Source organism: Lutra lutra, chromosome 11 (genome assembly GCF_902655055.1).
Source record: "Lutra lutra chromosome 11, mLutLut1.2, whole genome shotgun sequence".
Classification (NCBI taxonomy): Eukaryota; Metazoa; Chordata; class Mammalia; order Carnivora; family Mustelidae; genus Lutra; species Lutra lutra.
In genome coordinates, this window is record NC_062288.1 from 20,686,171 (window position 1) to 20,713,784 (window position 27,614).

General features: G+C 37.2%; 1 protein-coding gene across 4 annotated transcripts in view; it reads left to right on the top strand.

Annotated features, from left to right (window-relative positions):
* Positions 1–7,139: 7,139 nt before the first annotated feature.
* The window catches only part of ORC5 (origin recognition complex subunit 5), a 92,345-nt gene continuing 71,870 nt past the window's right edge, over positions 7,140–27,614 (top strand). For all 4 annotated transcript variants that reach the window (XM_047694830.1, XM_047694828.1, XM_047694831.1 and 1 more), the window contains exons 1-5: positions 7,140–7,313; positions 9,915–10,007; positions 11,233–11,433; positions 20,867–20,941; positions 25,780–25,891. In XM_047694830.1, the coding sequence (XP_047550786.1) occupies positions 7,242–7,313; positions 9,915–10,007; positions 11,233–11,433; positions 20,867–20,941; positions 25,780–25,891 (553 nt within the window). In that variant the 5' untranslated portion in view covers positions 7,140–7,241. The remainder of the gene's footprint in view (positions 7,314–9,914; positions 10,008–11,232; positions 11,434–20,866; positions 20,942–25,779; positions 25,892–27,614) is intronic.

Sequence of the window (27,614 nt, forward strand, 5' to 3'; positions counted from 1 at the left end):
GTTTTGTTATATGACAGGGAAGTCTGAGTCTTTTGTCATGGCAGTACACATGCCTGCTTTTTGCTCTTGAAGGTGACATTATCTTTACTCTACCAGGCTGAAAGTTTGCCTGCCCTTTTGCTCCAGAGAAAGACACTATCTCTATTTTCCTAAGCTGTTTGCTACACCAGGTTCTTAGAAGAGACGGTCTTGAGAAAAGAACATTCAGTGTCTTGCTCACAAGATGTGCACAATTATGGGGCGCCTGGGTGACTCAGTCATTGGGTGTCTGCCTTCGGCTGGGGCCGTCGTCCCAGAGTCCTGGGATCAAGCCCTGCATCGGGGTCCCCCTTTCCCTCTGCCTGCTGCTCCCCCTACTTGTGCTCACACACTCTCTCTCTCTCTCTGTCAAATAAATAGATAAAATCTTACCCCCCCAAGAAAACAAACAATCCAAAGAACAAAACAAACAAACAAAAGATATGCAGGAATGTGAGAGACCCATGGAGAAATATCTCACAGCAGAATATGAAGGCAGAGCATTTATGATGAATTTGTTAGGTATTAAGAAAAAAGGGAAATAAATGTGAGTTCTGCATTTTTTGCCTAGGCAACTAGAAACACGTAGTGCGAATTTACAGAGATGGAATGACCGTGGTAGCAGCAGGGCAAGAATTAGGAGTTTGCCTTTGGTCAGGCTAATTAAATAATTATAATCATACTGATATTTGTTGCATATTTGTCATGTGCTGGGGCCTCTGATAAGCACATCATATACATTTACTGACACATATTAACTGAGCACCTTATACATGTTAGTCACTATCCCAGGATCTGGAGTTAGAGTATTGAACAAAACCACTAAGATCCCTGCCTCCTATTAGAGTGTTTGCATTCTAGTCAGGCAGCTAAGGAAGTTCAGTGTGAGAATCATCTCTTCCTGTAGTTAGAGTTGTTGATCTTTTTTTTTTTTTTTTTTAAAGATTTTATTTAGGGGCGCCTGGGTGGCTCAGTGGGTTAAAGCCTCTGTCTTCGGCTCAGGTCATGATCCCAGGGTTCTGGGATCGAGCCCCGCATCAGGCTCTCTGCTCAGCAGGGAGCCTGCTTCCTCCTCTCTCTCTGCCTGCCTCTCTGCCTACTTGTGATCTCTGTCTGTCAAATAAATAAATAAAATATTAAAAAAAAAGATTTTATTTATTTATTTGAGAGAGAGACAGTAAGAGAGAGTGTGAAAGGGTAGAAGGTTAGAGGGAGAAGAAGACTCCCCACGAAGCTTGGAGCCCGATGCCAGACTCAATCCTGGGACTCCAGGATCATGACTTCAGCCAATAGCAGTTGCTTAACTGACTGAGCCACCCAGGCGTCCTAGAGTTGTCAGTCTTGTGAGGTAGGATTTTTTCTATTTCCCTTCACTCTATAGATGAGGAGTCAAGGCTTAGAAAATTAATATACCTAAGGTCACCTTTCATAAATGTAGGAGCCAAGTTTCTAACTCATCTGTTTAACACTAGAGCCTAAATTTTATTATTTATTTTTTAAAAAGATTTAATACATTCTTATTTAACAGAGAGAGAGAGAGAGAGTGCATGCGTGAGAGACAGCGCAAGGAGTGGGAGCTACAGCAGGAGAAGCCCAAATGAGGGGCTCAATCCTAAGACCCTGGGATTGTGACTTGAGCACTTAACCTACTGAACCACCCAGGCGCCCCATTATTTATCTTCTGAATAAGAATGTATTCATTAATATTCACTAAAGTGAATATAATGTCATTTAAGGAGTGTTAAATTAGCTGTCCAATAAACTGTTCTTAGAAAAGCAATATTGAAAAATTAAAAAGAAGTAATGTAAAAGTAATGGATCTGGCTATTGCAGTGGAAAAGTTAACTGACTTACTTTTTCTGCTTAATATTGATTTAATCTCACTCTGATATAAGATTTTCTTATATTTTACTACATAAATTACTTTGAACATAGTTTCATGACATATTTTTATTACTTTTTCTTTTGTGATATAATTTTAAAAACTATCTCATTCAAATAAATTTGAGTTGAGCTGAATTTCAAAATATTTGTCCTATTCAGTGGAATATTTAAAAAGACTTCTCATACATATCAGTAGCTCTCAGAGAGTAAGAAGCACTGGAAACTGGGGTCCTGTAATGAGAATCCAACACTTAGGAAGAGCTACTTTTTGATCACTTATCAAAGAAGAAGTTTTGTCAGCATGGAGGTTCCTCAAAAAGTTGAAAATAGAGCTACCCTATGACCCAGCAATCGCACTACTGGGTATTTACCCTAAAGATACAAATGTAGTGATCTGAAGGGGCACGTGCACCCGAATGTTTATAGCAGCAATGTCCACAATAGCCAAACTATGGAAAGAACCTAGATGTCCAACAACAGATGAATGGATAAAGAAGAGGTGGTGTATATATATACAATGTAATCCTATGCAGCCATCAAAAGAAATGAAACCTTGCCATTTGCAATGACGAGGATGGAACCAGAGGGTATTACGCTGAGTGAAGTAAGTCAATCAGAAAAAGACAATTATCGTATGATCTCCCTGATATGAGGAATTTGAGAGGCAACATGGGGGGTTTGGAAGGTAGGGAAGGAAAAAATGAAACAAGATGGGATCGGGAGGGAGACAAACCATAAGAGACTCTTAATCTCACAAAATAAACTGTAGGTTGCTGGGGGCGGGTAGGGAGAGGGTGGTTGGGTTATGGACATTGTGGAGGGTTGTGCTATGGTGAGTGCTATGAAGTGTGTAAGCCTGACGATTCACAGACCTGTACCCCTGGGGCTAATAATACATTATATGTTAATAAAAAAATAAATAATTTTTAAAAAAGAAGATGTTTTGTGAAAAATATTTCCTGGGGTTATATTCAGTGAAATTCTCAAATAACGTAATAGGGACCATAAGAAACATTATATTTGAGGCTAAATGTAACATAAAGAAGAGAGGGGAAAATTGTGAAGAGTTGTTCAATCACTCATTTATTCATTCTATAAGTATTTTATTTATTGTTTTTTACTGAGAATGGGCATCTATCTGTAGGACATAAGATTCTAATTATGTCTTCATTGTCTTCCCCACTAGATTGTAAGTTTCACAAGGATGGGGTACAACATCTCTCTTGGTCACGCTGCATCTCTGGCACTCCGCTCAAATGCTAGATAAATGAAGGAATTTATTCCTTTTATTAAATGAATCTGAGTATTTTAATCCAGTTGTTGCCCCAAAAACCATGAGCACAAATATCTGTAATACAAGGTTGAGAATGTCAGGTGCTCTACAAGTGTAAAGTATTTATCTTATTAGACTTGAGAGATTGGAAATGTTTTGTTGACAAAATGGGGGGAGTTTTGTAGGACTGGAGCTTGGACTTGAAATAGGTATCTTAGGTTTGGTTTCCTAGAAAATACAGCTGAAGTCAATGATGTAAATGCTTTCAGATGGAAGGTTCAAACCAAAGGGAGAAAAATTAAAAAGGGAAATGAGAACGGATGTGAGCTTGTATTTAAAAAATAACTAGTTGAGTTCCACTATAATCTAGATTGTAAAAATCTGGAAAGAGCTTTACTCCCACTCTAACAAGAAAAGCTGGATAAACTAATAATTTTTCTTTAATCCACAGGGGTCAAAGAAAAGCTAAGGTCACAGGGAAACCAAATAGCATGAAACTTAAGGAAAGATGGGCTCCTCCGAAGAGGGATGGATGTAAGCATTGACTCACCTGTAGCAAAATGCGGGGTAGGGGAGAAGGTATGTGCCATAGAAGCAGGTAAAAATGTTGAGCTAAAATTTTTAATGATTTACTGAAGGTCAATTATAACTAAGATAAAGCCACAAACCAAGAGAGCTCACACTCACAGGGTCATCTCCATAGACCTCCACTGGATGCTCACAAGAAAGTTCGAGGGCAGTGCAGAAGAAAGCTTCCCTAGGGTACAAGGTAGAGGAGATGAGAAATGAGAGAATGAGAAATGAGAAATATTGGAAATTGCGAAATGAACAAAACCCCACCCTGACTCTTGTTCTGTATAAAACAAAAGTCTTAAGCCTTCAGAAGAAAGGCAACGAACCCTCTTACCTACAGAGTACATGTGAAAAGCTAAAAGCACAGCTGGGAGAAGGGTAAATGGAAAACACCTTCTGCTCTTAGGAGCAGAGCAGGAAATCCCAAATAAGATCTCCCAAAGACACTGCAGAGTTTAGCCGCTATGGAGAGAAGGACAGATTTATGGAGAAAAAAACCCACTGCTAAGTTCCAGGGCCAGCCGAAGACTGCAGCAGGACAGGACAGCCGAGAATACTTCCCACCCTCTGATCAGACAGGCAAATAGCAAGGGGGAAAAAAAAAAAAACAAACAGCATTCTGTGTCTCTTGGAGAGAGGCTAGAATGTGGAGAGAGACCACCTCTGGATCGCAAGTCCACAGGGAAAGCCAAGAATCGAGGGTGGAATAATATTGGAAAAAGCAATAATTTTATGTATGTCTGGCAAATCAAGGTTGTTAATTATGTTTTTCAAACCTACTGTATCCTTACTGTTTTTGTCTGCTTCATCTAACAGTAGTTGAAGGAGATGCTGTTGAAATATTCTGCAATAGGAGTAGATTTGACAAGTTTTCCTTGAATTTGCACCATTTTTGGCATTTTAAGTTTTGATAGAATTCCAATAGGGTTGTTTCATAATTTTGGTGCAATAAAAAAGTTGTACTACTTCAGGGTCTGTGTTATGATCCTCACTCTTAAAATCGGTGAGTAGAGACAAATGTTCTTTTTAACCACTTTAATATCCCTAATTTACTTCCAAACATGATTACTACAAAGCCGAACCAATAGGAGTATTGATGAGTGGAGTCTCTATATATTTTAATCCAGCAGAAAGATCAGGATGAACTCGAAAGGAACAGGTGGTGCATTAGTTTTCTATCGTTGATGTAACAAATTACCACACACTTGGGGGCTTAAAACAACACAATTTTTTTTATATTCTGGAGGTGAGAAGTCTGAAATGAGTCTCACTGGACTAACATCAAGGCTTCAGTGTGGCTGCGTTCTTTTCTGGAGGCTCTTGGGGAGAATCCATTTTCTTCCCCTTTGCAGCTTCTAGAGGCTGTCTGCATTCTTTGGCTTATGTCCCCTTTCCCATTTCCAAGCCAGCAACATTGGTCTAAGTCTTTCTTACATTGCCACCCATCTGGTTCTACTTCTTCTGCTTACCTCTTCCACTAATAATGATTCTTGTAATTAGACTGGGCCCATGTGGATAATATAGTCTAAACACCTTCTGCCAAAGTTATAACCTTATAACCTTCATTCCACCTGCAACCTGAATTCCCCTTTGCCATGTAATCTAACATATTCGCAGGCCCTGGAATTAGGTCACAGCTATCTTTGGAAGGCCATTATTCTGCCTATCACAGGTGGTAAATGGAAGGAGCAGAAAAGGTGGACATAGTGCCTAGATTGAACTAGAGAGATGTATAGTAAGTTCAGAGAGGGTACATAAAATATAGCAATCTGCCTAAGTATGACATTGCTTTCAAATCTATTTCATTTTATGTTTTCTCCTAATATAAATTCATGCATACAGGTAATTATTGTTTAATTAGTATTTACATGTTCTTTAAATACATAATATATTTGTTTTGGAAAGAAGTCAATATTTGGTTTATTTTAAAATAATACTCTAAGCAATGTCCTCATCTACCTGGAGGGACTTTCACTAAAGTGTAATGTGGTACTGAGGGTATATTACCCAATTTCTTTCTTTTCAGTAATCTGTATAACCAACCTGGGGTTCCAACTCAAGACCCTGAGATCAAAGTTGCATATTCTTCCAACTGAGCCAGCCAGGCACCTCTTTATTACCCAGTTTCTAAAGACCATGTTGGTCCTTTATGTTCAAATTTCCTTAACAGCAAATGGCCAAAGGACTAATGGTAGCTTCATTTCAGAGTAAAATTGGATTTTATATGCTTATTTTTTCAACAACCATTTATACTTTCTTTTGAGCTCAGCGTCGTCTTCAAAGTGACTAAAACTATGATAATCAGACTACTGAGTAAAAATGGAATGCTGCATTTCAAGGCACAGAAAGCATTTTTGCAACTGAAACTAGGATATTGGGGCCCTTTTTGGTGTTTTACTTTAGCAGGAATTTTTCCTTAATTGTTCATTTCATACAGCAAATGTGGTTAAATATCTACTCTGTAATAGAACTCATGCTAGTCATTTGGAAAAAGTCATTAATTCAATATATATTTTATTTTTTTGAGCGAGTGCATATGAGGGGAGGGGGCAGGAGCAGAGGGAGAGGGAGGGAATCTTTTTGTTTTTCTTACAGATTTTTATTTATGTATTTGAAAGACAGAGCATGAGCATGGGGAGGGGCAGAGAGGGACAAGCAGACTCCCTGCAGATCACGGAGCCCACTACAGGGCTCTGTCCCAGGACTCTGTAGTCATGACCTGAGCCAAAGTCAGTCGCTTAACTGACTGAGCCACTCAATCGCCTCCAAAGAGTATCTTTTTTTTTTCTTTTTTAAGATTATTTATTTATGTGACAGAATAGAGAGAGAGAGAGACAGTGAGAGAGGGAACAAAAGCAGAGGAAGGGTGACGTGGGAGAAGCAGGCCTCTCGCCATGCAGAGAGCCCAATGTCCGGCTCCACCCAGGGACCGTGGGATCATGACCTGAGCCAAACGCAGTCGCTTAACCACTGGGCCACCCTGGCACCCCTCCAAAGAGAATCTTAAGCAGGCTCCATGCCCAGTGTGGGAGCATTACTTTTCCTTGATGACGATGGCGCTTCAGGACGAAAGCTCCTGGGACTCAGTTTCTGCAGGCAAGAAAATCAAAGCTACGGGTTGGGGGGTGATCAGGAACCCGCAGAGTCCCCTTAGCTCCTGCCAGGCGATTGATGGGTCTCGCATCCCGGTGTGGTTTCCCGACCTTTGGAGGGCAAAAAGCGGCAGCCGAGATGTCCAATCACCAACAGCACCGTCAGCCAAACCCCTCCTCGAAGGGAAAAACAGAGCCCGCCTCCTCCGGACCTCGGGAGATGGGGGCGGGGCGACGCTCCCGTGCGCGCTGCCGTTACGCCGACGCACGGGTACGCCGGCCCCGCCACACCCTCGCAAGTCTGGTTTCCGGCGGGAGCGCGGACTCAGGGGAAGAGGGGAGTTTGCGGCTCGGGTCCTGGAGCTGACTGAGGGCTGCGCTGCCCTCAGGTACCAGCCGGAATGCCTCACTTGGAAAACACCGTGCTTTGTCGCGAGTCCCAAGTGTCCATCTTGCAGTCCCTGTTTGGAGAGGTATTGTGGTCAAACTACCTTTTCTCTTCCAAATTCTGGAGGCAAACATTTCCGTGGTCTTGCGACGTGTTCTCAATTTTCTGTCTTCGTGTTTGGATTGAGGGGCAGGCAAGAATCCATTTTTTTGCATTGAGGAAAGGGTTGTTGCAGGTCTACCCCCACACCTCCACCCGAAGTAACTTCTGATTAGTCCCCTTTAAAAGAACGGCCCGGGCAGGACCGGCCGGCACCACAGGACGTTGGCCCAGGATGCGTTCTTTTACTAAAACACGCCACGCGTTTGAGATACCCTCAAGTAGCGACTGGAAGTTGCTTAGTATCTTACCCCAGCTGAAAAAGATTTTACGTAACCGGTGTGTTGGCAGTGTTATTTTTTTTCCGGTGTAAGTTCTCACGTTTCACTGAGATGTTCGGTGTAAGTCAAGCGTGGGTGTAGGTGGTGGTTATCGAGCCCAGAGAGGGCCAGGGCGGGCTTCAGGTTTAAAACTTGAGCGGCTTTTCCAGAATTGCAGAAGCCTTGAAGAGATCTTGTCTAGAACTCTTGACGAGCAGTTCAGGTGACGCCTGAAAGAAGAGGTTAAGTAAGTGTCTTTGAATGGACACAGCTAGGGACTCCTTTTCACAGGCAGGAGGTAGCATTCACCAGTTCAGAACTTCCAGCTATTTTTGTTTATGTTCTGGTGGCCTGTGGTGAGCCTTTTGCTTCAGCCTTAGACATGGAGTTAAGTCAGTCAGACTTGGGTTTTCTTTCCTGTGAGGAGAGTAAATGAGAGTTTAGGCGCAATACTTGTTATCTTCCCACCCATCTTCTGGTTTGCTTCCTTAAGTACTTTGAGTATGTGCATCCGACTAAAAATGGATGGTATTCTGAGTCTGAAGTATTAATGGAGAACTCCGTCCTTCTGTAAAAGTGCATAGTAGTTAGGGAAGTAAGAGGTCAATGACTGCATCCTCAGTATTCTAGTTATAATGCTTTCAGTTAGAGTTATCCGTATCATCACTGAAATATTTTCTCGGTTATACTCTTTGCATTCCTTCCTTGGAGATGATCTAAAACCAGATCACTCCCAACTAGAGCCGTCCTCCAGAAAAAAGAATATTGACAAATAGAGATGACTAGTATTGGTTTAGTGTTGATCACAGAAAGGGTTTTGATCTTTACTCTTACTGCACATCACGTTTAACAATATTAATACCACTTTTCTTCAAGGTGTGGTGTGCATGTGGGAGATGCAAAAACTGAAAAAAACCCTTTTTTTCTAAGCAGATTCATTTATTTGCTCAACAGATATTTACTGAGCACCTTCTTTGTGTTAGGCACTGTGCCGGATCCTGGCTAATTAGAGTTTATTAAGGAGATTTATGAGGGTGAAAGGTTAAGTAACAGTGCAAGAGTTCAATACAATTCTAGGTAGCAATAGGGTGGAATATTACTAAGCAACAAATAGTGGATGTAGACCAGTGTGGCAGGATTTCAGAAAAGGAGTGTTTTAGTGTAGCTTGGAAATATTTCCTGAAGGATGTCTTGACCTTCCTTTTTTTTTTTTTTTAAGATTTTATTTATTTATTTATTTGACAGAGATCACAAGAAGGCAGAGAGGCAGGCAGAGAGAGAGGGGGAAGCCGGCTTCCTGCCGAGCAGAGAGCCTGATGCGGGACTCGATCTCAGGACCCTGAGATCATGACCTGAGCCGAAGGCAGAGGCTTAACCCACTGAGCCACCCAGGTGCCCCATCTTGTAATTATTTTTTAAAACAAGTGCATCCTACTAGACTGTCCCACTTCCACAGCAGATTTTGTCTTTAACAGGTATTTGTACTCTTCAGTGCATTATGGTTTTCAGCATTTGATAGGTGTTTAATAAATGAATGAAACATATTTGTAGTATTAAGGAGTCCAAGAGAGGGGCTATTTGACAATCTTTACTTTTTACTGGACAGCTGACTCTTAACATTTATCCTGAGGTTCTTGGGAATATGTGTGTTGAAATACATGATATATAGATTTTTTTGTTTATTTGATGAAATGTGTACATTTAGGCTAGGGTAAATATAGTATGCATAATTTAAAAGTTTTCTGTTAAGTTTTCCTAAAAAGAGAGGACTCCTGAAATTTCCAACTTTGTGATTATATATGCTTTGTTTAATATGTGTAATGAAATTGCAGCATGTGAGATTAGATTCTCCAAAAAATTAAGATAAAAATGGATTATGGTTAAAGTTATTCTTGAAAAATCTTTGCAGTCTATCTATTTGAAAATACAAGAGTTCAGACATATAAAACTGCACAGTAATAAAAAGTATAAATACATACATAATATATAGTGTGTGTGTGCATATATATATATATATATATATAGTGTTATATATGTAATATATACTAAGTATGCCAAGTACAGTTTTTCAGACATTTTAATTTAACAGAGAAAGTGCTTAGAATTGAATTCAGGTAAGTTCAAAGTGTAATCATGGATCCATTGTGTGGTCACTATTGAAATAATTTGGATTGAATATTTTACTTTGCCTTGTAAAACTTTCTCATGAGTTGATAATTATTTACTGTTTTGTATGTGCTGACTAATACTTGTCTTTTCTCTGTTAGAGGCATCATTTCAGCTTTCCATCAATTTTTATTTATGGACATACTGCCAGTGGAAAGACCTATGTAACACAAACTTTGTTGAGAACTTTAGAGGTAAGAATAACTGTTAATTGATTTTTTTTTTTTTAAACCTCATAGATTCCTAGAAATGGGAGGAATCTGGGAGATTTAGTATAGTTTACCTTTCTCCGAAGGGATATCTTCTACTATATGAAATATTTCTGACCAGTTTTTGTTTAAGATATTGTAGACTCTAGTTCATCAGGGAATAGGGGTGAAAAAGGACAGCAAATGTTAGTGAAACTGTGACTAAGAGATAGATATAAGGTAGCCTTAGTTACATTATTACTCTGAAAGAGAAAGAAAAGCTTTGCTCTTAGGTGAGATTTGTGGAATATCACTAATTTAGTTATAAATATCACTAAAAATAGTTTTAAGTTCCATTATTTGTGCTAGATGCCAAATTTATCTTCCTCAGAATGAGTAGCACTACTTTTGTGATTTCATTTTGAGAATAGACTATATTTGTAAGCAAGTCTTTGTTTCCTATTACTTCTGGAATTAACCTCCATTTTGATCTCTAAATAAAGAGCTAGCTTAATCCTCATAGGAGGATTACTGTGGTTTCAGACTTTTAAAATTCTTTTTGATCTAGGTTTATCATTAGAATATTATCTTAAAGTTATTAGTATGAAATTCCTACTAAGAATTTTAAAATGTACTTGGATTTCTTAATAATTCTCAGAGTAAAGTACACATTAGCTCTGAATCTCTGTAGGAAACAAATGGCAAATTCAAATAATTGAAGTGAGTTTAATGAAGGTACTGTTGTACAAAGGTTGAAAAAATGTTAAGGGAACCATCAAGAGACGATAAAGCACTCAGAGCTTTTACTCCCCCTACACCTGAATGGACCGAGGGAAGTAGCTGATACCAGATCACTGTAAGAGCTATAGTCTTAGATGGGGAGGGCTGCCCAGCTGGAGCTGTGGCCTTTGGTAGAAGAATGTAGCTATGGTGGAACTACAGGGCTACTGAGGGATAAGGGGTGAGTTAAGGGAATATTCATTTTGTTTCTTCTTATTGCTCTCTTTCAAGCTCCTGGTTCTTCTTGTTGACTGAATCCAACCAGAGCCAGAATATAAGAGAGTCTAGGTGATGCAGTCTGTAGTGGTCAGCCTCCTGGGGTACAGAGCAGGTTGGGGAATGGAGGGATGTAGAGTAGTAGAAGGACACCTAGGGAATATCTAGCAGAGCCATGACCATATTTGAGGGTTTTCTTTTCTATTTACACGTTTTTAAAATTTTTGTTTTTCAGCTCCCACATGTCTTCGTGAATTGTGTTGAATGCTTTTCTTTGAGGCTGCTTTTGGAACAAATTTTAAACAAATTGAATCATCTCAGTTCTTCAGAGGGTAACTGTTCTACTCAAATAACCTGTGAAACATTTAATGATTTTGTTCGCTTGTTTAAACAAGTAACCAAAGCTGAAAGTCTCAAGGATCAGACTGTATATATTGTGAGTAATTTAATTTCATTATACCGTCTATTTGGAAACTGCTTATTAGGTCAATTTCTGTATATTTGTTTCAAGTCTCATTATGTGTATTGCACTATACAAAAGTACTTTTGGGATACAAAATATGTTTTAGATGTATTTCTTAACCAAAGGGAACTTCAGTTTAATGGAAGAGTTTCGACATGTACTACATGTGACTGTGTGCGGTGTATGATGAGTGATAACCATGAAATGCAAAACACAAACTTAGGCATGTGTGGTACAGCTTCATGAGGTGATAACATTTGAGATAGACTTAAAAGGATGATTAAAGGATTATAGGAGGAAACTGAAGAAGGGGATTTCAGATGGTAGGAATTATGTAAGGAAGTCATGCAGATGCATTGGAGGCCAGGGAATGCAAATAGTCCAGTATTAGTGGGTAACAGTGGATGAGGGGAGAAAAAATCTAGGAAGGTAAGTGAGGCAAATCATGGAGTATCTTGAAAACTCTACTAACGTGAAACTTTACTAACGTCATTTTCTAGGCAGTGAGGAGGTAGGGAAGAAAACAAATCTGTTTTAGGAAGATTATTCTGTAAATCATATTAAATAGATGGATTGGGGGCTGATGGTGACAGACCGAAGTCTTAAAGTTGGCTTTCAGGGTCTTATTACTGTTTAAATTAGAGGAAATTTGGGCCTGGGCTAGACTTGGAGCTGGCAATGCAGAGAGGAATGGAAAAGACCATGAAGGTCAAATTTTTCAATTGTGCATGGAGTAGAGGTTTGTGGGGGAAGATGAATCATTTGATTTTGGGGTGGCTAAGTCTGAATTGTAGTTGTTACATCAATGTGAAAATGATTATCAGACAACTGAAAATGTGTAATTTTTTTTTAGTGGATTTGTGTATAATACTTTAGCCTTTTTTTTTTTTTTACTTTAGCCGTTTTTTTTTTTTTTAATTATTATCTCTGGAATTGGAATTAAATTTTAATAGAATGCCTTATTATAACAGCTAAGTTGTAAACTTACTGAAGGGACGAGATCTTATGCATTCTTGCATCTCCTGATATGTGTAAAACAGTTCCTTCCACATTTTAGTTTCATTCATTTATTTATTCAGCAAATAACTCTTGGGCACTTCTATATGCCAGACACTATTTTAGATACTGGAGATAGAACATGGAACAATATAGAGTCTCTGCCCTCCTGTAGTTTATAGTGTAGTTGAGGAAGATCGATAAAAACAAGTTAGTATGTAGGATGTCATTTATGTTAATAGAGTAAGGGAGAATCACTTGGGTGGGGGAGAGTAGTTACTTTTCTAAAATAGAGAAGAGAGAGAATATCTCACTGAGATAATGATGACTGAGCTGAGATCTGAGGAGCAAGGAAGGAATTGAGCAAGCTACGAAGATAGGTGAAAAAAGAGTATTCCAGGTAAAGAGATTTACATAAGACTACATACACTGGAACATACTTTGTGTATTCAAAGAATACCAAGGAGGCCATTGTGGCTGGAATAGTTCAAGTATGGGGGAGAGTAGTAATGTTGAGAATCAAATGATGAGTGCGAGGATAGAAGCATGCAGGCTAATGTTACAGGTTGAATTGTTTTGTCCAAGAATTCATATGTTGAAGTTCTAACCCCTTGTACCTTGGAATGACCCTATTTGGAAATGGGGTCATTACAGTTCTAATTAATTAAGTTGAAGTTGTACTAGAGTAGTTTGGACCCCTAACTTAATATGACTGGTGTCCTTATAAAAAGAGGAAATTTGGGTATAGATTTGCACAAAGGGAAGATACCACATAAAGATTGGAGTATGCTGCCACAAGCACCTTTGGAGGAAGCATGGCCCTGCCAACACCTTGATATTGGACTTCTAGTTTCCGGAACTATGAGATAATAATTCATTTCTGTAGTTTAAGTCACCCTGCTTGTGTGACTTTTTTTATGGCAGCTGTAGGAAACGAATAAAACTAGTTATGAGGCATTTATTATAATTTAGGCAAAACATCATGTTGGTTTAGGCCAGGGTGGTAGCAGTAGATGTGGTAAGAAGTGGTCTCAGTATATTTTGACAGAATTTCTGATAGATTGACTATAGAGGAGGAGAGAAAGAGCAAAGTTAAGGGCAACTCAGAAGTTTTTTGTGCACTTGAAAGGATGGAGTTGTCATTATCTTAGTGGAGAAAACTACAGTGGGAGGTCTTCTTGGGTAGGGAAGGAGTGATCAGGAGTTTGGTTCAGGGCACGTTAAACCCAAGTACAGAAGTTCAGTTGGCAGTTGGAGACTACAGTCTTAGGTCAAGAGGGGCCCATTGTGGAGATAGGATTTCAGAGTATAGAGGTAGTAGTTCTTAAAGCTATGAGACCATTAGGTCACCAGGAGAGCGAGTGAGTTAGAAGAGAGGTGAGTCCAAGTGCCTAAGCCTTGTGGCAGTTTCTTGGTTATGGAATGAGGAGATGAAGAAGAATGAATGAGGACAGAGAAGAAATCAATGATGTATACAGAAAATTTGAATAAGTGCCGTGTCTTGGAAATCTTGCTACCCTGCCCCTTTCTTGGTCCTTTGATTAGGGAGAGCAGGGTTTTGTTGGGACTTTTTTGATTTATGCTCATTAGCCTTTCTATGTTGCTGATTTCTTCAGCCCCACGTATGCTGTGTGAGGCAAAAAGACAGCTGAGGCAATATGCCCTCTGAAGTGAGTTGTCATTCCTCTGCTCTTAAGGTCCCTAGCTGTTCTGTCTTCTACCTTTCAGAGCCCTGTTTGTTTTATATATAATATTCAAGGTTCTTAGTTTTACTTAGCAGAAGGAATAGGAAAAAATACGTCTATTCCCAGCTTCGGAGGTAGAAGTCTTATTTCTTTTAAAACACAGGTGCATGAGTGTATTCTTATACAGCTACTATTTTTTTTAAAAAGATTTTATTTATTTATTTATTTATTTATTTATTTAAGAGAGAGAGAGAGAGAGAGAGAGAGAGCGAGCATGAGAGGGGAGAAGGTCAGAGGGAGAAGCAGACTCCCCAAGGAGCTGGGAGCCTGATGCAGGACTTGATCCCAGGACTTCGGGATCACGACTTGAGGCAAAGGCAGTTGCGTAACCAACTGAGCCACCCTGGCGCCCCTACAGCTACTCTTAGTATAGTTCCGCACCATTACCTTGATTTATGCCAAGGCAACTCTAACCCACTATTACTTGCACCATCATTGCAAATATCAACATGGTGAAAAGGGCAAAAAAATGTTTCAGTATTATTATGAAAATAGTTTTGACTTTGCCAACCTTTTGAAAGGATATCAGGGATACCCTTCCCTCCCCCCAGGGGGCCACAGACTATACCTCAAAAACCAGTGTTCTAAGTAATAAATTTACGCTTTTAGTGAGATAAGGTAGGAAACAGGATCACTGGTGGAGAGGAATTTAAGGAATTTATCAGAAGGGGGACATTAATGTGGGTTTTGAAAATCCAAAAATATTGGAGTTATATTAGGGAAGTGTTAGTAAGAAACTGTAATATTTAAAGAATGAGGAGGAATGACCTCAGTATATGTGGGTGACAACAGGGAGAGTTTCAAAGCTGAATGTCTTTAGGTAGGAGGGAAAATGAATAGTCTATAAATAGCCTTGATGAGTAAGTAGGGCCCTACTCATTTTTCAGATCTGTTGGATAGAAGTTAGGTATTCAGTAAGTACTTGTTAGTTGGCTAAACATTAAACATTAAGTGTGAGAAAGTTTGCAGGTGTTTAGTGTGGGACGTTTTTTAGAGTACATCTATAGGCAGGTCAGCTACGTAATATATATGAATTGGTAAGATTCAATACTTAATTACAGAAAGGTAGCTGAGAATGTTTTCTAGTCAGTAAACCAGCTTGTAAATTAAGTCTATTAGAATGCCTTTGTGTAAATTATTAAGATAAATGTTTGAATCTGAATTAAAATTTTTACTTCTCTGAATGTTATCTGATAATTTCTTTTGAAGAAGGATCATTTATTAGAATATCATAAAATCATTAATTATGGTGGGTTAACTAAATTAGAAGAATGAACTATTAATTTATTGCTTCAGCTTTGTTTTTTGCATTACAATGGGCATAAAAATGGACCAATTATTTTAATTAATCTGTGTCCTGGATTAAAGAGTTACTTAAATGGAGATTGATGGGGAGATTGCATAATTGCATAGTGGAGAAAGTAATTTATATCTTTTTAGCAGTAAATGATTTTAGCTTTATTTTGTCTAATTAGGAGTGAAATATCTTAAGCTGATTACTCATAGATTGTTTAAGTCTGTCTGTTAATCAATAAAACATAAAGCAATTTGGACTACTTAGGGAAACTATCATATTCTTTGCATTTTAATTTTATTCCTAATTTAAATGATTATAGTTTCCAATAAGATTTATTAACAAAGTATAAGTTAAAAAAACCAGCTTTTTAAAATTTCAGTTCTGAGAAGAAAATGTACAAGATGAACCTAGAACATTTTGCCATAATAGAAAGCTAGGGAGCTATCAACTACAACTTGGGTCATTTCAAAAACATACAGAAGCTCATGTTTTGGAAGAATTAATATTGTTAAAATGTCCATAGTACCCAAAGCCATCTATATCCCTATCAAAATTCCAATGAAATTTTTCACAGAAATAGAGAAAACAATCCTAAAATATGTATGGAATCACAAAAGACGGAACAGCCGAAGCAATGTTGAGAAAGAAGAAAAACAGCTTGAGGCATTATACTTCCTGATTTCAAACTATAGTGCAAAGCTATAGTAAAACAGTATGGTACTGGCATAAAAGTAGATGCATAAACCAATGGAACAAAATTGAGAGCACAGAAATAAATCTTTCCATATACATGTGGTCAACTAATATTTGGTAAGGAAACCAAGAATGCTCAGTGGGGAAAGGATGTTGTCTTCAAATAAATGGTGATGGGAAAACTGGATAGCCATATGCAAAAAAGTGAAGTTAGACCCTTATTTTACACGACTCATAAAAGTTAACTTGAAATGGATTAAAGAATTAACTGAAACCATAAAAACTCCTAGAAGAAAACATAGGGAAAATGTTATTTGACATTGGTCTTGGCAACAGGTTTTTATTATTTATTTATTTATTTATTTTAAAGATTTATTTGATAGAGTGTGTGTGCACACCATGGAGGGGGAGAGGGGAGAGAAAGAGAATCTTAAGCACACTCCCAACTTGCTTGGAGTCCAGCGTGGGGCTCGATCTCTTGACGCTGAGATCATGACCTGAGCCTATATCAAGAGTCAGATGCTTAACTGTCTGAGACACCCAGGCGCCCCAGCAATGGTTTTTTAAATATGATACCAAAAAGCACAACAACAAAAGCAGAAATTAAAATAAGTGGGACTACATTGAACTAAAAACTTCTGCACAGCAAAAGAAACAATCACCCAAATGAAAAGGCAGTCTACACAATGGAAGAAGATAGTTGTAGTCATCTACTGAACAAGGGGTTAATATCCAAAATATATAAAGAACTCATGCAACTCAATAGCAAAAAAAAAAAAAAAAAATCTGGTTAAAAAATGGTCAGAGGACCTGAATAGACATTTTTCCAAAGAAGACATGCAGATGGCCACGTAAATGAAAAGGTGCTCAACATCACTAATCATTAAGATATATATACCAAAACCATGAGATACACTTCACACTTGTTAGAATGACTATCATCCAAAAGACAAGTATTGCCAAGCATATGGAGAAAAGGGAACCCTTGTGCACAGTGGTATAGCCACTATGAGAAAAACAGTGTGGAGGTTCCTTAAAACATTAAAAATAGAAATACCATGTGATTCAGCAGTCTCACTTCTGGATACATAAAAAAGGAGATGAAATTAGGATGTCAAAGAACTATCTGCGCATATTCATTGCAGTTTTATTCGCAATAGTTAAGACTCTGTGTGTGTGTGTGTGTGTGTGTGTGTGTGTGTGTATACATACACACACAGTGGAATATTATTCAGCCATGAGAGGGAAATCCTGCCGTTTGTGACAACATGGATGGACCTTGAGGGCATTATGCTAAGTGAAAGAAATCAGGCAGAGACACTTAATCATATGTGGAATATAAAAAGCCAAACTTAAGGAAACAAAGGAAAATGGTTGGTTACTAGAGGCTGTGGGATAAGGGAAGTGGAGAGATGTTGGTCAAAGAGTACAAGCTATTCTAATTATAAGATGAACAAGTTTTAGGGAATCTGTTTACAACATAGTGGTTATAGTTATGCTATACTGTGTTATATATACTTGAATGTTGCTAAGAGAGTAGAATAGATCTTAAATGTTCTTACCACAAAAAAGAAGTGATAATTATGTGAGGTGCTGGAGGTGTTAGCCAAAGCTATCATGGAAATCATTTTACAGTATATAAGTGTATCAAATCAACAGTTGTGTGCCTTATACTTATGCAGTGTTATAAGTAGTTACATCTCAAAGCTGGGTGGTTATTAAAAGGACCCAGCAACTAGTCTGAGGAGGCTTCCACTGGCCAAACATGGTATAGTTTGGTTATCAAAAAAAACCCAATTCAGTAGATGGAGGTACATTACATGTGTTAAAACCCGTGAATTTATAATGATACTAAACAAGTATATAAAAAACACAAAACCTCAGTTTATTGGTTACCATGGGAGTTTCATTTACTAGGGCACAACAGTAGGATGAATAATGGCCCCTGAGGATATTAGGTCCAAGTTCCTGGAACCTGTAAATGACCCTTCATTTGGAAAGAGGGCCTTTGCAAATGTGATTAAGGGTCTAGAGAAGGGTAGATTACCAGGTTTATCTGGGTGATCCCAAAACACAACCACAAATGTTTGTGTAGGAGAGAAGCAAAGAGAGGATTTGACTAAACCACACACACAGGAGGAGGCTAGGTGATGGAAGCAGAGGCAAGCAGAGAAGAGAAACTTAAAATTTTGATACTTGCCTTGAATTATCTAGTGGTGCAGCCACAAGCCAAAGAGTACTGGCAGCCACCAGCAGCCAAAAGAGGCAGAAAGGGGTGCCTGGGTGGCTCAGTTGGTTAAGAGACTGCCTTTGGCTTAGATTATGATCCTTGAGTCCCAGGATTGAGTCCTGTATTGGGCTCTCTGCTCAGCAGGGAGTCTGCTTCTTCCTCTGACCCCCCCCCCCACTGTGTTCTCTCATTCTCTCTCAAATAAATAAATTAATTAAAATTCAAAAAAAATTAAAAAGCAGAGAATGGATCCTACCTTAGAGCTGCTGGAGGGAGTGTGGCCCTGCGGACACCTTGATTTTGGCTCCATGAAACTGATTTCAGACTTAGGACATCCAGAACTGTGATGAGACACATTTTTAGTCTCTTCTAAGCTACCAAGTTTGTGTGGTAATGTTTTATAGCAACCACAGAAAATGAAAAGAGGCACAAACTTACCCTGAAAATTAGTAGATAAAAGGAAAGAATCAAGCATTTATCCCTTCTGTCCTGTGTGAACTTTATTTCTGAGTAACAATGTTCTTTCTAGAAAAATGTCTTCTAACAAATGCAGAAGGGATCATAGAAAATTAAGTTTTGCAATACCTAAGAAAGTTCTGGATGTAGGCAATGATCATCAATTGATGCAGAAATTATTTGGTGAAAGGCTGCTGGGGAGCTTTTTGATGGATGGATCAGTCTGACAGTACCTGAACCTATCAATCAGTCTTAACATCACAGAGAGATAGCCAGGTGTTGTGTACCTGCTGATGTGATTCAATAAGAAATACAGAGCACAATTTGTGAAGTATTCTTGACCAAAACTTGAACCTGAATCTGATCATACCTCTAATTTATTGACTATTTTATAGGAAATATACTGTATATAAGAACATGTTAAATGATACTAAAGAAGTACAGTCAGCCAATTCAGGATTTGGGAAATTCTATGCAATGGATGACTGGTTTTCAACAAATACATAACAAAAAAGGAAGGGCAGGGGAAATACTGTAATTTAAAATTGACTAGAAGATAGACCAAATACAATAAGATTCAACATATGAACCTTTTTGGATCTTGAATCAAATAAATGAACTCTTAAGGAGACATTTTTGGGACAAGTGGGGAAATTTGAATTTGGTGTAATAACCATGTAATAATGATGTTAAGAAATATTGTTAAATTTTTTAGGCATGATAATGATACTGTGATTATGTTTTTTTTTTTTTTTTTAAATGGGTCTTCATCTCTTAGAGCTGCGTACTGACATATTTATAGATAGAGTGGTATGTCCGGGATTTGCTTTAATATAATCCAGTGAGATAGTGGAGGGGGAAAGTGGAGGAGTTTAGAAGAAATAAGTTTGACCATATGTTAATGTTTGTTGGGGTTGGATGAAATATATGTGTGGGAGTTACTGATCTCCCTGTTTTTCTGTATATTTTAAAATTTCCATAACAAAAAGTAAAAATAAGGGTTAGGTTATGAAGACCTTGATTTTATTGTTATGGACTAATGGATGACCTCTTGAAGCCCTCCCTTTTTTTTAACCTTTTTTTTTTTTTTTTTTTTTTACCAAGACTTCAAACACCGAAAGAGATAATGTACTCCAATGAACTCATCACCCTGCTTCAGTTATTCTTAACATGGTCAAACTTGTGTCATCTTTACCTTGTACACTGTTCCCTGCATCATATTATATTATCCATAATAACATACATATATTCTCTCTATATATCTATATACCTCATATATATGTTACCCATGAGTATATATGCTGTATCTGTATAGATGTATAATATATATACTGTATATCTGTGAAAGAGAATTATCTTTTAAAATAACGTATAGAGAAGTATCTTTTAAAATAACATAATACCAGTGGTTTTATAACTGTACAAAAATTAAACTTTTCTTTCATCAAATGGTATAAAAAAAATGCATCCAATTGTTTTTCTTGTATACCTAGTAAGATATCCTTAGAGCATTGATAGAATACCTAGAAAAGAAACCTTTTTAATGTACTTGTGATTTTCTATTTAGAAATTTAGGTTAAAATACATTGTAAGTAATCTTTTTTTTTAATTTTTAATTTTTAAAAAAATTTTATTTATTTATTTGACCGATGGATATCACAAGTAGGCAGAGAAGCAGGCAGAGAGAGAGGAGGAAGCAGGCTTCCTGCTGAGCAGAGAGCCTGATGTGGGGCTTGATCCCAGGACTCTGGGATCATGACCTGAGCCGAAGGCAGAGGCTTTAACCTACTGAACCACCCAGGCGCCCGAGTAATTTACTAATTTGACCTGTTTGAAATGTCTTCTACAAAATAAATACCAGTTAAAAATTAATTCACAGGTTACAATTTTTCTTTTTAACATGGAAAATGCAAGCCTTGAATTGTGCATTATATAATGTTAACATTTCGTAGAAAGCTTTGTAAATTGATTTTGACACTTTTTTTTAAGGTTCTAGATAAAGCAGAATATCTAAGAGATATGGAAGCAAATCTTTTGCCTGGGTTTCTTAGATTACAAGAACTGGTAAGTTATGTATGAGAGTCTTTTCACCCTATGAGATTGTCTTTGTCAAATTTTATCATTTTGTCAATTAGAAGAGAAATGAACCTTAACATAATTTTAATTTGTATTTCTCTATTACGAATGTTGTTGAGCAATTTTTCCTAAGTAAAAGCAGTTTGTGACTTGGTAACATTCTTTATTTTTGCTTTTTATTTCTAATTGTGAAGTGAGTAATCCTGCTTTCTTTAAAGGTTTTAGGTGTTTGCTGGAGTAAATGGTGGGGGCTTAAACCTCAGACTTTCTTTTCAGTAATTTTTTTTTATTATAAAAATTTTTATTATAAAAATTATTTTATTCAGTAATTTTTCAGTAATTAATTTTCAGTAATCTAGAAAAAGAATGGTATGTCCGTTCTGGGTCTCTGGAGTTCTACCTCATGGCCAGTCAGTGTCAAAACTGGCTTTGTATTTCAATTTATAATTGTGTTGGCACTGAATAGTATTAATACTACTCTAATTGCCATGGACTAATGAGAAAAGAGTAGGGATGGATTTAATATGCATATGTGTCAGGTCAAAGCCAAATAATAGTAATATGGCAAATCAGGGTTTTGCAGAAGTTTGAATAAAGATAACTGGAGAGAGAATTCATTGTTCGCCAATACCAATTGGTATAGGAATGCTAAACTCAAAAGAACTGTGGCTATTTCCTATTTGTACCGTAATCACAAGTGAGCAAATATTTAGTTTGATCAAAACAGTATTGTTAATCATATTCAGTTACTGTTAATTTAAAATTTTATAGTTTTATATTTAACTTACAGGCTTACTTTTGTTTTTGTTTTATAATCCTATAAGTACTTTGAGCATAATTTATACCTACCTAGTTATAAAACTAGGTTTATGTCTGTGTTAAGTATTAAGTAATATTATAAAGAAAATTAATATTTGGAGAGACAGTTCTTATAGCATTTCCACCTTTGAAAAAGTTAACATTTACTGAACATATTATTGAAATTTGAGAAACTTTTAGAAGTTCACAGAGGCTTTCCAAGTGCTGTTGAAATCATTGTGTGCCTAAGGTCAATTCCTAAAATTCACTTTTAGTAATAGTATTGGGCAGGGGTGAGCTGTGAGAGAACAGGAGGAAAGATGGTTATAGCTCTTGGTAGCCGTCTTGGAAATTTCCTCACATAGTCTAGTCTTTGCTACTCTTGGCATTTTACCACTGAGGCCAGGAACCCATCTTCTTAGGGTAGGTGCCTCCTTCTTCATTTCTTTTTTCGTTTTCTCTCTCTTTTTTTTTAGATTTATTGATTTTAGAGAGAGCATGCACTGCATGTGTGTGTGCTCATGCGCGGGGGACAGAGGCAAAGGGAGAGAATCTTGAAGCAGACTCCCTGCTGAGCATGGAGGTGGAGTCTCAGTCCTGTCTCAGGACTCCTGAGATCTTGACCTGAGCCAGAACCAAGAGTCAGATGCTTAACCGACTGAGCCACCCAGACATCCCTCTTGTTTTGTGTTCTTGTGTTGCATTTGTATTTTTTTTGTGCATACCTTCATCCACATACCTTCATACCCATTGCTCTAGGATTCTCTGTCTGGTGTCAGAGTACATTCTTGCTGTCCTCTTGCTCTTCCACTAAAGCTTACCTCACTTTTTCCCCCTCATGCCTAGTAATGGTGATCATGTGTCCCTTCATAGTGGTTAGGCTTTTCACTTTTTTTTTAGTTGTAATTATGGAACTGAAGAAAATGAAAAGATTCATAGTAATCTCAACTCTACCAGAAAAGAGAATTGTTTTGATTTTAAATTGCTTGATTTTTAAAAATGTATTTCATTTAAGAGAAATCCAATAAAGGCATTTCATGGTTTTTTTCTGTGTTTTTTTTTTTTAAGATTTTGCTTATTTGAGGGGCGCCTGGTGGCTCAGTCATTAAGTGTCAGCCTTTGGCTCGGGTCAAGATTCCAGGGTCTTAGGATTGAGCCCCACATCGGGTTCCCTGCTCAGCGGGAACCCTGCTTCTCCCTTTCCCACTCCCCTTGCTTGTGTTCCTTCTCTCGCCGTCTCTCTCTTTATGTCAAATAAATTAATAAAATCTTAAAAAAAAAAAGATTTAGTTATTTGAAGGAGAGAGAGTGCATGCTCCTGTGTGCATGAGTTAGGGGAGGGATAGCGGGACAGAGAGAAGCAGGCTCTCCACTGAGTGGGGAGCCCAACACGGGGCAGGGCTCAGGGCTTGATCCCAGGACCTGAGATTATGACCTGAGCTGAAGTCAGAGGCTTAACTGGCTGAGCCACCCAGGCACCCCAGCATTTCTTGTTTTTTATAGTAAATATTTATTTGATTAAAAAATATTTATTTGATTAAAATGAATTAAATATTTGATTAATATTTATTTGATAAGTATCATTGTATATTGAAGGTAAGATCAGATAAGAACAGTACCAACTTAAAATTCTTTCAGATAAATATCTTCTCTTTTTTTATACCTATTTTTGAACTGATTTTATCAAATGCTTATAAATGATCAATACTGTCTGATCAAGATTTTATTTTTTTTATTAACATGTAATGTATTATTTGCTTCAGGGGTACAGGTCTGTGAATCATCAGTCTTATGCAATTCACAGCACTGGCCATAGCACGTACCCTCCCCAGTGTCCATAACCCAGCCACCCTATCCCTTTCCCTCACTCCCCAGCAACCCTCAGTTTGTTTCTTGAGTTTAAGAGTCTCTTATGGTTTGTCTCCCTCCTGATCCCATCTTGTTTCATTTTTCTCTCCCTATCTCCATGACCCCCTGCCCTGCCTCTCAAATTCCTCATATCAGACAGATCGTAAGGTAATTGTCTTTCTCTGATTGACTTATTTCCCTTAGCATAATACCCTCTAGTTCCATCCACATCGTTGCAAATGGCAAGATTTCTTTTTTTGATGACTGCATAGTATTTCATTTTATACACACACACACACACACACACCCCTCATCTTCTTTATCTCTTCATCTGTTGATGGACATCTAGGCTCTTTCCATAGTTTGGCTATTGTGGACATTGTTGCTATAAACACTGGGGTACACTTGCCCCTTCAGATCACTACATTTGTGTCTTTAGGGTAAATACCCAGTAGTGTGATTGCTGGGTCATAAGGTAGCTCTATTTTCAACATTTTGAGGAACCTCCATGCTGTTTTCCAGAGTGGCTGCTCGAGCTTGGGTTCCCTCCAGAGTGTAGGAGGGTTCCCCTGTCTCCGCATCCTCGCCAACATCTGTTTTTTCCTGACTGGCTAATTTTAGCCATTCTGACTGGTGTAAGGTGGTATCTCACTGTGATTTGAATTTGTATTTTCCTAATGCTGAGTGATGTTGAGCACTTTTTCATGTATCTGTTGGCCTTTTGGATGTCTTCTTTGCAGAACTGTCTGTTCATGTCTTCTGCCCATTTCTTGATTGGATTATTTGTTCTTTGGTTGTTGAGTTTAATAAGTTCAAGATTGTATTTAGAACATACTTCTTTATCCCTATAGAAATAAATTCAAGGAGACAAAAAGCATTTGAAAGTAAAAAATCTCTTCCTCTTTTTCATAAAGAAGCTAGATTTTTGTGGAATTACTAATATATTGAACTCAGCTGTCTTTTTACCCAAAGAATGTTGTGTTTTTTTTTTTAAAGATTTTTATTTATTTATTTGACAGAACGAGATCACAAGTAGGCAGAGAGGCAGGTAGAGAGAGAGGAGGAGGCAGGCTCCCTGCCAAGCAGAGAGCCCGATACGGGACTCGATCCCAGGACCCTGAGATCATGACCTGAGCTGAAGGCAGAGGCTTAACCCACTGAGCCACCCAGGCGCCCCCAAAGAATGTTTTTTTAAGTAATGAAAATTGAAACATAAGATTACATATAAGTTAGGAATTAATAAATAGTAAATCACCATCAAAGTGTAGTGTAATTTACATGTTTGGATCCTAAGAATAGCTACAAACAAAACAGCTATCATGTCTGTTCTGTCACCTTGGGAGATGTCAAAAAAAATGTGGGTATGTGCTGTGTATTGTGTAAGACTGATGAATCACAGACCTGTACCCCTGAAGCAAATAATACATTATATGTTAATAATAAAAAAGTGGGGAAAAATTAAAATCTGTGTTGAAAATGCAGAGGTGTGTCTACAGACAAATTTGAATTGGCATCATAAGGCATTTGCGGCCACTCTGTAGGACAGTATACATGTTGAGCTTGTTTTCTGAAGTGTTCATTTTGGTATACTGATAATACTTTCCAAATATAGCTCAGAAGATGACTGTTAACTTTATAGTGGTGTTTTGTGTGTGTATTTAACATTTTTAATGTATACTCAACATGTTGACTAGTTAGTGTGAAAATAGTCTTTAAAAAAGTTTCCTAATATTGGTTATAAGTACAGCATATCTATTTTTCTTATTTCCTCTCTGGGTTCCTGTAGCTATTTTAGTGATGAGAGATGTACATTTTTTTGTTTGATTGAAAGTTAATGATTTCTTTGAAAAGTCCCATAAAAGGATCTTGTCTTAATTATTAAGCAAATGTGTTTCTTAATTTCTGTAAAATAAACTGTCTGACTGTCCTAGCATTCATGGATAACCGAAATGTCAGTGAACCTGAAAGTTTTATGGAAATTCTAAGTAATTATGTATGAAAATTTGCAAGTGGATGAGCTCCTTGATTAGGTTTTATAAATAAGGCTTATTAATATGCAAATAACTTGTTATATGTTTGTAACTTTCCTGGGTTTATTTGAAAGAAAAATTCAAATGAAATTGTTGCTCTGATTAAGATTTTTAAATGCAGAGTTACTTTTATTTCTCTTTCTTTTACAGACTGACAGAAATGTGACTGTTCTGTTTCTCAGTGAAATTGTTTGGGAAAAGTTTCGTCCAAATACTGGGTGCTTTGAGCCATTTGTCTTGTATTTCCCTGATTATAGCATAGGTAAATTTTAAAACTTCATTTTGACAAATGATATTCACTAAAATAATTTTTGTTGTTTGAAAGATTAAGCTAGTATATTCAAATGAAATACTTTGATGTCTTAATTTCTTCAGATTTGCTGCCAATCTCAAAATGTTATGTATCTGCAGTTACAGAGGTTTTATTTTGGAACTGTGAGGGGTTATTCTCATATAGTTACTAAAATTTTTTGAATGAATATTCTTCACATATTTGTGCTAATGGTGTATTTTCATATTTTTTAGTGAGTATAGTAAGATGTATATATTGTGATGTTGACATCCATACAGGTAAGAGCCAGACTGGGTTGGCAAAGCACATTTAAATTGTATGGAAGTTTTTATTTACCATTTATTTGTGTTATGTATGTATCTTTTAACTTTGTAAATCTCATTTATTTATTTTTTTTTAAGATTTTTTTATTTATTTGACAGAGATCACAAGTAGGCAGAGAGGCAGGCAGAGAGAGAGAAAGGGAAGCAGGCTCCCTGCTGAGCAGAGAGCCGGATGTGGGGCTCCATTCCAGGACCCTGGAATCATGACCTGAGCCAAAGGCAGAGGCTTTAACCCACCAAGCCACCCAGGCGCCCCTCATTTTATTTTTCATTAGTGTTCATCTTATAGTACCAATTATTAGGCCTTGTGTTTCTTATTTTTTTTTTTGGTTTGATTTTAAATTGATTGATTGATTTTACAGTGGTGTTTTGTGTGTGTATTTAACATTTATGTTTAACATTTTAATGTTAAATGTATTTAATATTTAAATTTCGTAGATCTTGATTATTTTTGTCTTTGGAAGAACACTGGAGCCTTTTGTGTTGCTGAATATTGTGTTATCACTATACAAATACGATGCTTCTGATTCAGAGTTTAAGTGTGAAGCCTAAAATGGTTAGCAGGCTATGAAAAAATGCATTCCTTGACTTTGGCCTCATTAACACTAGCCCTCTGAACTAATCAGCTGTAAACATTCATTGTGAGGATAAACACATTTTTGCGTATTTACACAGGAAGAGTAATCAAATGACACCTTGCGTTAGCCAATTAACTGAAATAGAAGAAAGGTACCTAAAATAGATGAAGGGAGCCCTTATTTTCAATAGCTTCTCATCCATGAAAATTGCAAAATAGGAAGAAGAGAAAAGGGTAGGAAGAAAAGGAATAAATCAAAGGATCTCATTAAAAAAATTCCTTTGTACCTTTGTCATCACTGTTTAGAGTTAACTTTTTTCATGACCCATTTAGGGTTTAAGTACTGAAAAACTATTTAGAATTTAAGGCAATTATTTTTTTTAAAAGCTGATTTTCTATATATTAGTGGCATTACAGTATGATATAATTGTAGAATTGATTTAAAATTTTAGAAAGTAAAGATACAAAGCATCGTAGATGGAGAAAATTTGGGGACATATTTAAATAATAAAAGTGATCTTGCCAGTTTCAGAGAGTATAGACTACTAGGTTTTTGAAAAGTATATAATAATGGAGCCACGTTTAATCTGATGATTTAATTCAGGGCCTTCTACATACCAAGATTTTTTAAAAAAACAAAACACAATAATCCCATAGAAAGGCATTCAAAAAGGAAACATTAATTGATAAACCAAATTGTAGTTAGGTAAGCATGGAACCAGAGTAAAGGGATAATCTTAGTGGCTAATGTCATCCAATCATAACTTGATACATAACACCATCTATAAGAATA